General features: G+C 35.6%; 1 protein-coding gene across 1 annotated transcript in view; it reads right to left on the bottom strand.

Moving 5' to 3' along the window:
• Window positions 1-9,953: 9,953 nt before the first annotated feature.
• LOC120331275 (uncharacterized) overlaps window positions 9,954-17,335 on the bottom strand; it is a 43,758-nt gene continuing 36,376 nt past the window's right edge. Inside the window, exons 30-32 of the mRNA XM_078114014.1 lie at window positions 11,796-11,954; window positions 11,431-11,520; window positions 9,954-10,546 (exon numbers count right to left, since the gene is read on the bottom strand). Of these exons, the coding sequence (XP_077970140.1) occupies window positions 10,430-10,546; window positions 11,431-11,520; window positions 11,796-11,954 (366 nt within the window). The 3' untranslated portion in view covers window positions 9,954-10,429. The remainder of the gene's footprint in view (window positions 10,547-11,430; window positions 11,521-11,795; window positions 11,955-17,335) is intronic.

Raw genomic sequence — 17,335 nt, 5'->3', positions numbered from 1 at the left:
TTGTTATCAGTTGTCAGCAATTTTATGTAACTCCTTGTTTAATTTGTACATAATTTGTATGATTCTCACGGTGTTTTATCAAGCGTTTTTTGTGAGAGCTATATACACTATATAAAGCAATCTATAAGTACTTCCAAGGCTACGTGCGCTTCGATTGACTTTTCGTATTGGTGTGTATTCATTTCATCTGACGACCGACTGACCAATTGTTTTCTACTTTAGGCTCTAATGGTAGTTTCATTTCATTTTTAGCTATTTATCATTTCTATTTGTGACTCACTTTGATAAAGCTTTGAGACTTCGATTTATGTGAAATTGAATGACTCTTAAATCTTAAAAGGAGCAGATTATTCGATGGAAAACATATTACAACCTCCTCTTGTGTTTCCGCGCTCGTCCTATTATCTATGTAATTTCCTACGCGGATATTGATCCTAAAACCGTTTAATACATTTTTATTACGTGCTGAAAGAGGATTTATATTGTTTATTGTATCTCTCAACAGCAAGCATATTTACTTCGTTACGTTCAGCATCAAGCCAAAATGAAAATTGCTTTTACTCACAGACTCCCGCTGTTATGCGGCGTAGGATATTTAAAAACACTTCTTTGTTTTTCCATAGACGAATGTCGCGGTCTTTTATACTCACATAAAAACCCACCAGACACGTCAAAATGGCGGAGTGCGCTTTTAGTGCGATGCAATTTTTCGGGGTAAAAACATGAATTCTGAAATCGCAATATTCAATAGAAATGTGTTTGGAGTTCAGACTACTTTATATTCGCGCCGATTGTTATGGTAATTATGCATATGTACCATATTAAAATAAATAGCTCACGAAGCTATTTAAAAATTTTCCGACTGTCCAGCACTCCTTGCGTAATTTCCGAAAGCCGAAATGACCGGTCGAGCGAACCAGACAAAGGCTTTTGATAAGACGAATCTATTGAATTTACTTTATTTTGTTTTCTACGTTACTGTAGCGTAATGTAGCCTCCGGCGACATGAACATCCGAGAAATATAATGTTACATCTTGGTATGTCATAAAATTTGAACGTACGTGAACTTGAACCGCTTGTTTACCGCGGTAGAATTCTTACTTTTAGATCTCCTAATTTCATGATATTATCGCAATATTGTGCGTTTCAAAGATATTGGCATAGTTTTTGGCATATTGCATACATTTTCCAATTTTATGCAAATGAGTTGAAATATTACGGAATGGGTTTTATTTGCCATATTTGGAGCATTGTAAAGCTATAGTCGTTAATTTCGTGATTGTGGTTATTTGATAGTAATCTTGATTTTGTTATTTTTATATATTATATTTAAATGGAACAAAACGCAGCTGCTGTTGTTTTTAAATTTTGACGTGATTTTTTCGAACTTGTAGACATTCTTTTGTTCAGCATATAAGCCTCACTGTATTGATGACTTTATGAATGGTATTCCTGTTCTCGGAATCAGCCAAGGGTGACTTTAAACGTGGTTCTGCAAATATCCTAATTGAATTTCTCTTTCATCGAATAGCATACTGTTTATCCGGTTATAAATAGTAATGAGGTGGAGCATGGCTCAACTACCTTGGTGCGCGATTCTTTGTAATAAAACACGGTGGAATATTTTGAAATTGTTTCTGCGACTGCCTGGTACAAACAAGCAGCATATTTCTGGTCTGTAATAACTGACAGAAATAGGTATCAGTGTTTATTCAACCACCCGGACCGATTGTCTTCTTTCTCCGTCGCTGTTCGTACGGACTACTCTGATAACAAAAGGGTGCTATGTTGTCAAGTGTTCTTATGAATACCACGACCAGTCTGAATGGTCCTCCTATTTTCCCTATAATAGTTATCAATGCCTTTCGCGAGGCGCAAAAATTGGCTGCATTTGGTATTCAGATAACGAAATTCAGAATGACGACACATGTATACAGTTTTTCATTCATAGTCTTTTTCATATTCTCAGTGTAATTACTAATTATGTCTATATCACAAAGTAAAATTCGGATGAGTGGATCGATTTAGTACACACTAAATCGAAATTACGTTCACGACGGCCTCAGAATATATCTTTTGTTGGGTCATCTTCATTATTTTGTGCCATATTTATATTTTCAAGGATAAATGTAAGGCCTGAATGTTTAGAATAAGGATTATTGCTATAGCGAGAAACATGAAAACGCATGGTATTTTTTTGTTCAATGTTCTTAATCTGCACATAACTTGTAATTCTTGTATTTGGTACCAAACAGTAAAACTTCGAGTTATTTGATTCCCTTCTATCGATTTTATCGAGCGAGCGACGACGGCCTTGTCGACAGCAAGCCGTTTTCATTAATTATTTGCGCCATGAACGTTGTTGTTAAATATGAAATGCTTTAATCCTAGTGGGTACATATCGAATGATGCTTTACCAGCCAACACCAATTGATGAATTTGCTCGGTCGATTTTAGTTTGCGCTCTGCCTATCTTATTTGGAATCGATCGATCTTCAACGTTTTGGTCATGCCAATTTGTATGTGCGTTGTACCTACCATAAACCATATATAAGCTAATTTATTCTTGTTATGCTTCAATGGGTTTATTATAATTTGAAAGCCTCGTACCGCGTTTGGCATGCGTGATTGAACCGTGGCCTCAGCGTTCGTACTCTTGTCGGAATTCCTTTTTCGTATAAACCTCACTGTACGCAGAACAGCATTTTTAGGTTAAGTTGTAATAACCCACAGTGAGCTAAAAATTGGATTTCTGTTTTCGCCATATTTTACGCAAACGAATCGACACGTATACTGTATAATAAAAATAGATTGGTGTTCTATAATTTTTTCGCATTCGTAGTGCATTGAGATCATTATATGTCATATTTTCCCTGTAAAAACTTTGAATTTATCGAGATTCGCCACATTTTGAATCGATTTCTCGTATAACTTTCGATTATTTGCAATTTTATGAAAATATCTCTGTAAATATTTTGGTTACATTTCTGGTACAAATTTTGTTGGATATCCCTATCGTTTGTTGCGTAACAATCGTATTCAAAATATTGTTATTCGCATGTTATTTGCACTCATTTCTGTGAACCTATATTTGCTTGTGATTTGAGTTAATAGGTTTGGTTGGTTTCTGTGGTTACACGAAACCTTATTGGTATACTAATAAATCGTATAATGGTCACATAAAACGACGTCAAACCTTTGCTAATAAGACCTTGCTCGTTAAAGTTCATCGATATCGTTTCGACAACTCAAATGATTTATTAGAATTGAACCGTTTTTTTTGACAATGTGTTAGATTGTTGAAATGTACCTGTCGTATTGTGTGTCGTAAACTATGATTGTTTGTACCGAGGTGTTGAATTTCAAATGCGATTTTTGGAGGTTCGTGCGTACAGCACCGAAAAGATTGTTGTATTCAATTGAGTGAAAAATTTACCTCCGGCCAATATTTTTTTGTAATGTTGCTAGCCATTTAAATTCTATGACATTACCGGTATTCATGTTTGCTTGTCCACGGCATGGATCATTTCGCTTAGCATTAGACGTTGCATCATTTCGTTACTTGAAATCGTTAAACACAAAAGTGGGATTTCGCACCCCTCTTACGCCTTGTTTGTCTTCTCGCTTCTAGTGTGAACTTAGGGGTTCACGCTTTATTTGAAGATTTGTTCGCTTGAATGAGCGATTTTTCTGCTGTTTTGTTAGATCGATGTCTTTTACGAATTTACAGTTCCTTTGTTCACAGCTTCAGTGTTCACTTCAAATTTCGCACCATCTTGAATCCCGATCGTGCCAAAAAAAATAAGTCAAGCGTTGTATATGGTGCAAACAACCCACACCTTTTTCATCCGCGTTGGACTAAATTTTATACTTTGCGAAGACGAATTTGAGTCGGGCGGTCGTTCTTCTATCGTTTTCCAAACACAGTGCATAACATAGGTACATTTTCTGATGGGGATAACAACTTCCCATACACGCCTTCGCAATATCAGTTTGAATGGATCACGGCGCCAAAGATTCTGGTTTTGTGATATCATTTCTCTAGTCTAGCGTAACATGATATATTTTCCTTTCGGTCATTTTTGTTAGTTTCGTTTGAGTTAAATTGAAACTTATCTCGGTGATTTTAGTGAGCATCGGTGGCGGCCTATTGTGGGAATTTTGATTGTAAATTGAACGACTGTAATTTCGTCAAGTACCCGATATTTTCCTGTTTGTTTCGAAATCACCTCATGGCTGGAATAATTGCTACTTATCCCATTTATAGGTGGCAATTAAAATGTTGTCATGTACTTGTTACATCCTGTAACAATGATGATATGTGGTTAGCACGATGTTGTGAAGAGTGGTGCTAGATCCGTCTGCAACATTTCGACGTATTTGTAAATTACAGTATAATTACATTTCCAGTTTGCTCAACCAAAGTTTTCTTTTCTACCGTACTTCCCACCCATCTCCTTTTTGATCATTTCTTGTTTAAGGCGGTGAATTCGGGTTCCATTACATTTGAACCCACGTACATTTGAACCCATGACAATTGCACCTGTATGCTATTGCACCTATGGAATTTTTTTTGTTTCACGGATAGTTAAACCCATACTAACCCTAACCCATTGGTTTTAGCACCCGCATATAGATTGAACCCGTGGATATACGCATGGGTTCAAATGTACATGGGTTCAAATGTACGGTCACCGTGAATTCGATAAATTGCGTTCAAGGTTATATGGTATATCAACATAATGTATATGGTTACATCAACCGGTACTTGGTCCTTCAAGTAAGTTATAACGAGGCGTAGCTTGTTATGATTTGGTTTGAGCTACGAAAATAATGTCATTTTTTAAGGAAATGGAGTAGATTTCTTTATGCTGCGCACCCACAGTTTTCATCAGTCGGCTGAAATTTTTGCCAGTTTCTTGTTACTATTGGTCTTTTTGGTTATACGGAGTTGGTACTTATTATTATGACTGTTTTATTAGGTCAACCGAAGGCGTAACCGTTCCGGAAAACATTCCCGAAACGAAATTGCCGGAAAATCTTACCCGATTATATGCTGTGCTGCATATTTCAGTATTGGGCCATGTATGCTTAGTTCAAAATACAATTCCCAATATTTTCTATTTTCATCGTCTGGCACCCTGGGCAGAAGTGGCATTTGCCTTTTATTTGTATAGACTGCGACTAAGTTGGCAGTAACTCAGCTTTTCCTGAGCGGTACAATTTATGTGATATGGTCTGCATCATGATAACGAAAACATTTTTTGAGGATATTTTGTCTGACGTAGTCGACAGCTTTACTGGAAACCAATATTTTGATTTCGCCTGCGGGTAGCGAACGCGATATCAGGTGTACGCTGCGAGGTTATAAGAATTACTGCGTTATCCTGTCCAAGTTTGTCAATAAAGTTGTCATCTTCGGAATGTTAATTTATCTTAAGCCGTTGATGTTTGATTGATAGGCATGCTAAATTTCAGGGTTTCGGCTTTTCGCTGGCGACACCAACGTTATGTTCACGTAACCCTAAAATAGATAATTCTTGATTTTAATAAAAATGATTAATTTTGTCTACCGTTCCAAGTGCTGGAATTATCTTTTTCGAGTCTGTGGTGTACCTACGCATGTTGGTGAATAAAGCCTGTAATTTTAGCATAATTTTGTGTGAGCGCTAGCTAAAGGCTTTACAATTTTACATAACTCTGGTGATTACTGGAAACCACAGAACACAATAATGCAGCTTATAGCAACACCACCTTGGTCTATATCAGAGTAAATATCAACCGCACATTTAATTCGGTTTTGTAATAAATTTGCGAGCTGAGTTCACGAAATAATATTCCTATTGATAAGGAGTCAACGCGGTGCGCGTGCTTGACTTGGCGAATTCTCGAGATTTTCCAGTCGACTAACCACCCGGTGTTTTATGCACAGCCTGAATGCTGTAAAAACATGGCGATCTCAGAATATATGCTCTCAAATACGCTCCAAAACTAACGTATATATCTCCTTCATGGCCAGTGTGACACGCTAATTGAGGACGATAGGTTAGACATCAGCAAGAATTGACAGGTAATCTTGTATTGTTTCGGGTTTGAGTTTTTGAGTGCTACTTGGCGCTTAAGCTTTACCACGGACAACCGACGAGCAGAGCAAATATGGCAATAAAACTACGTTATCGCAATGATTTTATGTATCTAGCGGAGCACAATTTTCGTTAGTATAACGAACAAAAACTGTTTTTTTTTTTCGAGACTGCGATTAATCAGTTTACTACTCCAATCACCCATTTCGACCACAGTCATCTCAAGATTATCCCGGAGTTTTCAAATTGCCGAAGTGGATCTATTTCGACCCCCAGATAGAAGCAACCATTGAACCGTGGTAGCGAGAATTGATCTCGTTCATTATCCCCAATAAGCTAGGCTCTGATAGCTTAACCGTAACAGACGTGCGTTGTTCCCGAGGGGAGTAATTCGATTCTACACCGCGTGATGTTTTAGTATCGTTTTCAAGTCATAGATATGTAAGACTATTTTCCTCTGGAATGCATTGACCTAGTAAGATGCGGAGGTTGAAGACGTTCACAAATCACTTCCCCAATATATTAATGATTATTGGGAGTTCATGACACATTTGGGAGGCATTAAAAGTGTATTTGGCTTTCGCCCTATCTTTAAAAAAGTATTAAAATTTACGCGGTTGTATCGCATTTGTCATTTGCTTCGTACATCCACAATTTATATTTCGCTGATTTACTCGATCGTACATTTCCTTTGCTTGGAGCAAACATAGTTTTTTTTCTCGCTTCGGACGCTGTTTGGGTTGTTGTAATTTGATCAATTCTACACTATTCCCATATCTGTGGAAGCCTTAGCCAGTCTAATTAAATTGTCGACATCTGGCGAAGTTCTAAGCGAGAACGAATCGATTAAATTGACGAGAGATGTGACCCAGCGTATCACTCCTATGTAATGAGATTAATGTTTTCCCACTCACGAGTTCTCCAAGATAAAATTTGGATAGATATTTTGTATTTGACTGTTATCGAGATCTGAACTGGAATTCATCGAAATATCGGTCATATATAATATCATTAACATGGATGTAAATATTTGTTCCTCGATTACGCAATCGCATAAATTACACGCGGAGATATATAGGCCAATGAAATGAGTTGACAACGAACCTAAAAATATGTGCCGTGGTTAAACCATATATTTATATATACAACTAATTTCTAATAAATGACAAATTTAGATAAATCACAAAGTTTCGAATTTTTCCAGTCAATATTTACGGCTCAGCTTTTATACCAATTGAAGCTTGGCAAGTTGGCCTAATATACCATTGGTTTTTATATACCGGAATACGTATCACGGGTACACCCAAATCAAAATATTTTCGAAGACTAAAATAAATATGACGAAATTCGTAACTTTGCTCTTGCGCTGCTATGGTTGACCGACGAAGTCGAATTCCTCATCCACCAAAAACAAATATCGACAAAGCGGTATTGCCGAACGCTTTCCCAAAGCCTTACATGAGTGAGAAGGCGAATTGCTTAACGCTATCAAGCAGTCGAAGAAGTTTGCTTGACCGCATGGTGTATAAAACCATGGAATAATACACATATCAGCATGAGACACTACAACAAAATTCAGCACTATCCTGTTTTGACCCAATTCTGGTTGGTTTTCTTTTACTCTGTTAGGATAAGTAATCTCATATAAGATTAGAGAAAAACAGAGCAATAAATTATTGGCGGTGTAATTATGGGCGGTACCCAAAAGGGCAACATACCAAATGCATGTTGATGATCACGATTGGCACACATGGAGACGCGTGGGTGCAAAACAACATCTTGCTGAGCGTCATCGCCTGGTGGGTGTTTGATCGTTTGGTCATCCAAGCAACAATATATTTTTGTTTGTTTATCGTGTCTTACTCATATATTGTGTTACGGTCTTATATCGATGACCACTTACTATTCCACGAATTATTAAAGTGGCGATACTTCGCAAAAGAGCCAGATTCCCACAGATCGTGTCATCATCATATTCAGAAAAAGTCGCCACTGAGAATTTTCGACTGAATCATGTGTTAATTACAGTTATCAAAAGTGACTTTGGCCACAGAAATTTTTTTCGTGGTCCTAAGGCTGTTTTTGCTAAAGAGTATTCAATCACGCAATAACCTATTTACCGAATCGAAGTTTTTGCTGACTCGAATTCTCAGAAAAGTTTCGTTTTCGAAAATATTCAAACGATCAAATTTCAAAATTCTAACTATTCCACTTATCCACGATGAAATCACTTCAATGGAAGAAGCGTCGTATTTTTAACCCAATACACACACTCATGACTCCATAAAAAGTACGTTTGTCATTTTTTCATACCACTATATTTAGAACCGTGGCGTGAATGGAAATTTATACCATGCCCAGAAAACTACAGCGACTTTCAATTTTTTTTTGATTGGACTCTTCATATCAATATTTTGAAAAAGATGAAAATATTTAAATTCAGAATTCATTTCAATCTCTCATATATAATCCGAGTGGCGGCCAAATAATTTGATATTACAATATAGCTAACCACAGCATCCCAAGCTACATCGACAAAAAATTAAAATATTGATAATAAAAGGTTATTTATCATTCAAAACAAAAACAAGTTCAGGTTCTGTGCTACTGCATCATATTCGCGCCCGATAAATATTGATTTGAAAAGGTTTGAACTCGGCACTTATTGTTTACCCTTTCGTCAACCCCGTTTCCTTTACGCAAACCAGCACTTATTTGCTAAGCAAACACTTTTGCAGCGCGCAAGGCATCGTAAATAACTTTCTGGTTAAATCTTCCATGTCGAATGTGTACTTTGGATATCATTATACGAACGAACGCCAAGGGCTTATTTTTCTGCAAAATGTTATTGCGAAAATAGCTGTTTTGTAGTTTTAAGTTGCAACTTGGCGTGTCAGAAATTTTGATACGCGTGATATATAGCGTTTTATGTGTTTTCATATATTATATATATATATATATATATACTTTATAAAGTCGGGGTTTGTATTGGTATATCTAGGGCGTAACTTCACTGGGCAATTCAGATTTGCTCATGAATGTGTCCTGTATGTACAGCATATGTTAAGAATAATTTGTGCTTTCAGCTAATTTATGAACATTTACATTTTATACATGCAGAAAAGAAAAGGTAATATTTATCTCAGGGTATAAGAAAGCCGATAAGACGATTTCATTATAGGGCGAACCACGTCCTTTGGTTTGGCTACCAGTCCATGTTGGTTATGGCAATAAATTGGGAATTAATCGTTTCAGAGGCATAAAATCCTGACCGACAAGCGGATGTAAGAACAATCGAACCAAATTTGTAAGATCTATAGATCTTGAGGACCAAAGATGTGCAACGTTTGCTTTCGATCAACCAATTAACTTTGAACTGAGATAAATGTTCATTCGACATTAAAAGTCGAATATTTTGTGCCTTATAGGCCACCTGTACCAGGTCGCAGAGTTTTAATTACAATGCTTTTTTTTTTCAAAGCAAAAGAATGGGCCTGCACAATAAGTAACGTCTATTTGCACTCGTTTGCTTTCTCTCTCTCTCTCTCTTACACAGTTATCTCTAACAATTTATGTCACCAAGTGTTGAGAGAGAACCCACACGGCACTAATGGAGTGATTTTTGATTGTGCATGAAAAGTCTGGGAAAAGTGATAGCGTGACATATTTTCATAACATACGTCCAAATGTAAATTTACAATAAACTGAAATTACAAAATGACCTAACATAAGTGGGAAATTTTAACGAAAAATATTATCAATGTTATTATTATTCATAAAATAGATAATGACTTATTTGATACCATTGGCATCAATGCCCTCCCATAATATAATAATAATAATAAAGTCGTTACTGCATGACAACAAACCTCAATACTAAGTGCAATTTTATTAAAAATAATGATATACATATATACAATTATCTGCAACAATAAAAAAAAATCTATGATGATGTGCTTCACAATTAAGCAGTGCATATTTTATGGCTTTCAAGATTTAAATGACAAACAAAAGTGCATGGTAAAAATACAAGACAATATTTTTAACAATTATTTAAAGATTTTTCACTAGTGCAATACAGCGTCAAATAACAAGCGATTACCAACGATAAACAAAGATAAAGAGAGATTTCGATGGTCATGAACTGATAGAGAAGTCGGAGGTTGGCTCTTCTTTTGGGTTGGGGTCGGTATATGCTCGAAAGCAATCATAGCGTTACAAAAACTCATAAGATCCGAGCATCATTCAATCAGCGAATTCACATGATTGCTGTGACGTGTGTTAAATTTTTTTTGCTAGTGCTCAAAACCTTCCATATGTGCTACTAAATTTTTTTTTATTTATCTCAACCACGCAGAGGACTTGCTACTATTTTCTGGTGAATGTCCAAAAATAAAGGAACATAAGTTACGAAGTCAAGAAAAGATAGTTTTCCTTCGTCTCTCGTAAGCTTCTTCAGAACCTGAAATTGAGACCAGCAAATTTAAAAAATAAAATGTAATAAGGTTATTGAAAGCTTTTACATGATAGTTATATATAAAGCAGACAATGTCGAGTTGGAATGATTATAGTCGTTTGAAGTTGAACTTATTGAACCAAAGACCAAGTGTTTACGACTAAGTGGCCATGAAGTGTCTGCAAAAATAATAGACGAACGTGAACTCTAAAGAACATAATATAAAGAGTACGTTTCTGGTATTTTGTGTCGTTTGTGGGCATCACTCTAAAGATTGGCAACACAGATTTTCACAATGGATTTTCGAAATCTCGTATGCGAGTAAACTAACTTGGCATTTTTTTTACTTTCTATGGGGCGTTTCCATTCCTCCGCCCTGTACAAGGCTTTGCAAAAGCATTGAAGGCTGAGGATTTTTGCGGTTTGCATTGCCTACTCAACTTCCCACAGTCGGTGGAAAGTGTTTGGCATTAGGGTTCAGCCTAACATAATTGGCTTGAGACGCCAACATAGGTGCAACGACTTGCCCGATAGACTACACCATATGATAGTGATTATAAATTAACTGTTATGGAACACAAAGTGGGACTTTGGGTCGTCTTGTTATTATGTTGTAGGTATGAAAATATTTCAACTTCACTCTCCAACTACTGAATGCATTTGGCATTGGAATTTTCAGTGGTGAAAGCTTGTTGTTGTGGCTAGAAAGCTATTACTTTTATTTATTTCAAAATTATCTGTGGATACTCCTTTGTTCTGGCTTTCGTGTCCATATGTTTTGAGCATTGCTCTCTTGTTTTCATAATCAACCCATTTGGTTCAGACGTCAAAAAGGCGTCGAACGAAGAAAAACTTAAATATTATTCAACGTTATATTAATCCTCAGTTACCTGGTGATATTGAGCAGACGAGAAGCTGCTGGAACGCAATTCTGATTGTAAATTATCCAGACTTGTGCCAAGTAGAAAGCCGTAAATTTCCTGACGGAAACAAGAAAGGGTGATGATGACATAAGCAAGCCTAAAGTCAAAGCTTGTGTATATAGTAATATGTTCAATCAAGCATGGGTTATATGTATTATATGAGAAAGTGCTCTTTGTCAAACATGGAACAAAGATGAACCGCGCCTCGTCGGCGCGATCCATCTATGTTCATGTTTGACTGTTCACAAAACGTTTTCTAATTGGGTCTAAATTACCTTTGTTATTCTTCAGACAATATTGATAATAACTATAATACAAACAAAGATACTTGCCTTGCATTTATCCATCTTAACATTAAGAGCCCTGGCGTCTCTGGTCTTCACCAATCTCTTTACCAAAGGCTGGATTGACACTGCGCTTTCACTGAGAGCCGCCAGGATACAAAACACTCGGAAATTAACCTCTTCACTATGGCGCGGGAAGTCCAAAGCCTGGAAAAGAATCGAAAATGTTTAGAGATTGACTCTTTCACAGAATTTAATTACAACACAACGGTCAATTGAATGACTAGGGGGTAATAGAATAAATAAAAGGTTGTTTTAATAATTAGACACACACTCGTCAAGATACCCTCGGCCTCGATAACCCCCCCAAAAGTAATAAAAATCGAAAATTTGTATGTTGAGCTAGAAATTTCGCATTGAAAAAAATAGCTATATTTTGTAATTCACGTAACCACTTATTTGTTCATATATTATTTCTCCGACCACATCTACACATCTTGGCTATTCTGATATCATCACAGACTGATATTGTACACAGGGTACAGGGCTTCAGATTTCTGATATTGATGCTCTTTAATCGGATCAAAATTTCCTATTTTTGCTATGTTGAACAATGGAAGACGCAAATATTTTGAAATTTTGTAATGTAAAAAAACCTTCAATGTCTGGAGCGTTTGGGAATGGTTAAATTTATGCCTCTATGATCTCTTTTCAGTCAGGAACCGCTGAATATTAACATGAAATGTTTGCGTGTGTGACAGAATCAATGATAAAATAAACCCATTTTCGTCTCAAGTTTGAGCAGAGTTATTAATATTGTGTGCACCGTGGTGAAAAAGATTACAATACTTTACAATTCTCATTTTAAACTATTCAACAAACAATTGGTAATGTTTGTCTATGCTGTGTTAGTCTTCCTTCGTGGCCAATGTCAATTTATTTAAGCATACTGTTGAAAACATAAGTAAATTTAACCAACTTTCTCAATTACTGAATTTGATTCCAATCTAAGGATGGTTCTAATAATGATTTTGCTTAAGCATGAAAAAGAGCATAGGTTTAAAAAATTGATTAGCGTTAAAATTTTGGTTACCGACACCGATATTTTTCAGAGATTAACTATATTGTTATTCCTTGGCGGATTGAACAATTGCTGAGAACAAAGTTCTAGTTTTGAACTCTGTACTCTGGTTCGTTCGTGATTAATACGTGGGTGACGGGATAAATACATATTGAAGGAAAATGTCAATACATGACGATGGCGTGGTGAAATTGTGTGCCCAGTATTTAGTAATGTACTGCAGCACAGTAAGAGCCCAAATTTTCAAAAACGCTATCCACTCGAGCACTAAAAATATGGCGCTATGACCTAATGCCCGGATAATTAAAGCGTAATTAGACTAGAGTATGATCTTGTGCATGCATCCCGTCCCCAGCATTATTGTCAGCTCATCACTTATCGATCTTGATCGGTAAGCATGTTGATAGGTATTTGTCTGTCTGTCTGTTTGTTAGACATTTTCGTATGTTACACGATATCTCACGAAAGCGAGGTTGAATCTGCTCCAAATATTCATCATATCTCGGACTAGAAGCCTATCGATTGGATGAATTATGTCGTATAATTAGCGAGTTATTAATTAATTAATTACTATTTTTTTCGTAAGATCGATAGGTCGGCGATCTCCGATCGCCATCTCGTATATATATATATATATGTGTATTACCACTCCGAAACGAATTAACATACATAATTATGTTAGCTTCGCATTGTACAGAACATTACTTGAAGTGAAAACGTCATATATACAAACACTAGATTTGAAGTCTTGCCCTGAGATAGACTTAATTTTCCAATATATCTTAGGGTTATTGTAAACCTTTTATCAGTGACATTTCATGGGTCACCGCGACTTAGAGTCGAATTGAGTGGAAAACAAATGAAATGGCAATTCTTATTTTATTCTCGAAATTAAATACTTGGGTATTTCTATACGGAAAATGAACGAGAATAATAAACATAGTATCTAACTATAGCCCTAAAGCGATATAGATGTATCGACACAGTCGTCATTTTCCCGGTACATTCCCTGACGCGGGATGGTGACATACCGTATAAAGTTCCCAAAAGAAAACCCGAACTTTGCTTTACATTTTATTCGATGGATATGAAAAGTAAAATACCTCGATAACCCCGTGGTAACGTCACTTTCGCTAAGACAAGAAATTACAAAAAAAAAAAATAACTTGATCCTCATGGTGACCTTCATTTAAAACTTTATATTATAATGGTTTACCCAGGGCACGCTAATTTGCCACGGACAAAACAAAATCAAACGTAGCTATAAGGATGATTACTATTTACTATTTCTCCACCTATCTCAATTCGAAACAATTACTTTTATTTGCGAGTTACTTTTATGTCCCTTTTTTACTACATTGAAAAAATTCCGAAAAAGGTGATAAGCGCAAGTGAACTCACGAGCCGTGACCATTATGACGTCTTTCGTATCAAATAACGTGTTCGTCCGCGAGAAGGTAAATAGTTCGATCGTTCGCGTATGAGTCATTCGGTTTGGTCAATAACTGAGTAAATAAAAAAAGGATTTACTGAAATATGCGACATCACGAAAATGGCTGACAAATGAATTCTCAGAATGGAAATAACCCCAAAATAGTGAATTTCAACGAAAATTAAAAAATAACTAAGAATAGAATAATAACATACTGTATTATATTTAGGCATTGATACAGCTATTACACAATATATGTTTATCAAAAAGTAGTTGTCGCAAATAGAAACTTGATTTTGAAGATACCTGCGTTCTGCTATTAACATAGGGCGTAAGGAAACCAATATTGTATAACCACTTGTGTAAATGACCATAAACGCTGCGAATATAGTGCCTAACAGTCGCTTGAATAAACCACTTCAAGTTAGTGATATAATTGAGTTTAGCCGCGACATATTATGATGTAATAATTGGTAAGATTGTAACAATTAATAGGGTAATATATTGGTATTGGCCCACAACTAATTTTCTAATCTGATTTCTCGTATTGTGTTTATTTAGGTTCGAGTAAATGGGTTATACTAGGTTATTGACCCACTTAGCATATCCTCCTTACCTAACCTGGGGTAAATCAGATAACAAAAATTGGCTGTGGCGCAATAGCATGATAGCGCCTTAACTAGATATGTGACTTCCCATGAGGCACTGTAATAGCAAATGATATGATTTCTATTAGCCCATATCACGTGTCCATGTCTCTGCATAATAAACTAGTATTGTTAACGGGTTGACTATTTCTCTACCTGATCTTGTCTATGTTCGAGATACGATGCTTTACCATAGGATTAGGTCGTCTTGATGGTTTCCCTATTCCCATAATGAACATGAACTCTCATATCTTCTTTTTGTCTACACACATTGTGATTGGCCAAGAATAAAGTTCTAAATTTATGTCTCATATTAGTAAATTTCACATTATTTTTAATACTACGAATGATAAATTATCTTATTTGCCCGACTTGCATTTTCAACAACTCGTGCAATTAAAATACTTTGCGAAGCAATTTTCTTTTCAAGGAAATCCATAAACAACCTCAGCAGGTGGCCGCTGTGAATTCACCACACACATTTAATTATCACATATGATATATATATGTAATACAATGTTTGAAATTTGTATTTTCTTTTTAATGAATTTTATAGTTTGTAATGAATCACCAGAGCTGAGATTCACACGAAGAATATTCATGTCAGTGTTTTACAGGCGCTCGCAAAAACTGTATAGTATATTGAATATTTTTTCTTGGAATTGGCATTAGTATGAATGAAGATGTAGAAACAATATGCATACTCATATTCACAATTTATAATATTGACTACGCGACATCTTTTAAAATTTGGTAGTTCCCACATATGAACCGCGGAACACATTTATTGTGTTATGTCCAGCTTTGGTAGTTTTAAACAATTTTCATATTATTTTGATCTCGGTATTAATTATGGCATTTATTAAAACCAATTTAAACTGACAGTATCTAAAATGGACGGCACATTGATGAATTCTTGATTGGCACGATTGAGGGAAAATATTCAATATTTCCAATGAATGCATCATTTTTACTTTTTTTCTGAAAATATTTCTTGACTACGCGAAAGTTTCCCGCGTAAGGTTTATTCCCACAAAATACAGTTTCAACCTTAACATTCTTTCAATATGGCAAGTAATTTCGAAATATTGAAACAGAAAAAATTAAAATAGCAAAAAAATTTCCGAAGTCTATTGAAGTGACCCTTAAGCAGCATTGTGTATCGATGACGTATTATGTAAAACGTATTAATTCCAGTCTGTCGGTAAATATATGATATGAGTTAGTTAGTCTATTGCGCAACATCTGGTATAATCGTATTTACTTCCTGTATTAAGTAAAATGTAATGTTCTATTTTCAGTCACATAATCCTACGAAATTTCTGACGACAGTCATTCAAAAACCACCCGTTGTATGTGATAGCTTTTGAACAAGTGACGGTTTAAAGACATTTGAGAGACATTTTCAAGTAATCGCATTTTCATAACTCAAATTGCCAAAATTAAAATCAATATTGTTGTTTGTCTACAGTTATTAAATAGAGTATAAATGAAAGTAAAACATTTGTGAATGAACATCCATTGAAACTCCATTTAAAGATAACTAAACGACATTAAAATATATTTTCAATATTATACAGTTTTACGTTGAACGTAAGAGGAATGATTAAGTTGTCACTTGTATACAAGTAAAAACATCATTCGGATAAATTTGATAAAAGTATGATAATATTAGTAAACTAAAAGGAATTGGCATGTTTTATTGTATTTATATTCACATATTGTACATGTAATGAACTGATTCTGTGGCTTATCTAAACTCAGACCGAAGTTGCATCTTCAATTTTGGATTTCAAAACTGATAAACCAAAATATCTCCAGTTGCGCATAAATTCTATTTCCCACTCTAATCACCCATGATAAACGTGGAACAGTTGTCAATATATGATAAATATAAATTCAATTCATAGTTTTAAACACAAGTAGAACATTTTCGTTACTCCCGTAGCATGTGTACCAGGTTAGGGTTAGGCCACAATTTTGTTCCGATTTTGCTTATTTTAGTTCTAATACGAGTTCTGGGACTGTCTGTGTTAGCCAAGTGAATACACCCCTGCCCATGGTAATCAGTCACTGTACGTACACAGCTTGATGTAAAGCAGTCGAACAAATTTAGTAATCTTCATATTGCTACACACACTTCTGGATCGCATATTTTCTGGTTGGTATTTTTATAATATTTCTAGTTCACGTGTATATTTATAAACATTCAAATCTGTAATAGGGCGAACATTATTCATTGATTCATTGAAATTTTCGAGTCTTTAAAATGGTTTGATTTACTTTCGCTACCTTCACAAAAGTAGCCGATTATGGACTATGGTAGAGAGTGGTATGTGTCATCAGCAAGTCTATTTACCCCACAAGGAGCGAGAATCATTCTGCATGGGTAAACATGACGTATTTTCAGGTGAAAATATCAGCCAAC

The sequence above is a fragment of the Styela clava genome, chromosome 6, assembly GCF_964204865.1.
Source record: "Styela clava chromosome 6, kaStyClav1.hap1.2, whole genome shotgun sequence".
Classification (NCBI taxonomy): domain Eukaryota; kingdom Metazoa; phylum Chordata; class Ascidiacea; order Stolidobranchia; family Styelidae; genus Styela; species Styela clava.
This window is presented reverse-complemented; position numbering and strand designations above follow the sequence as displayed.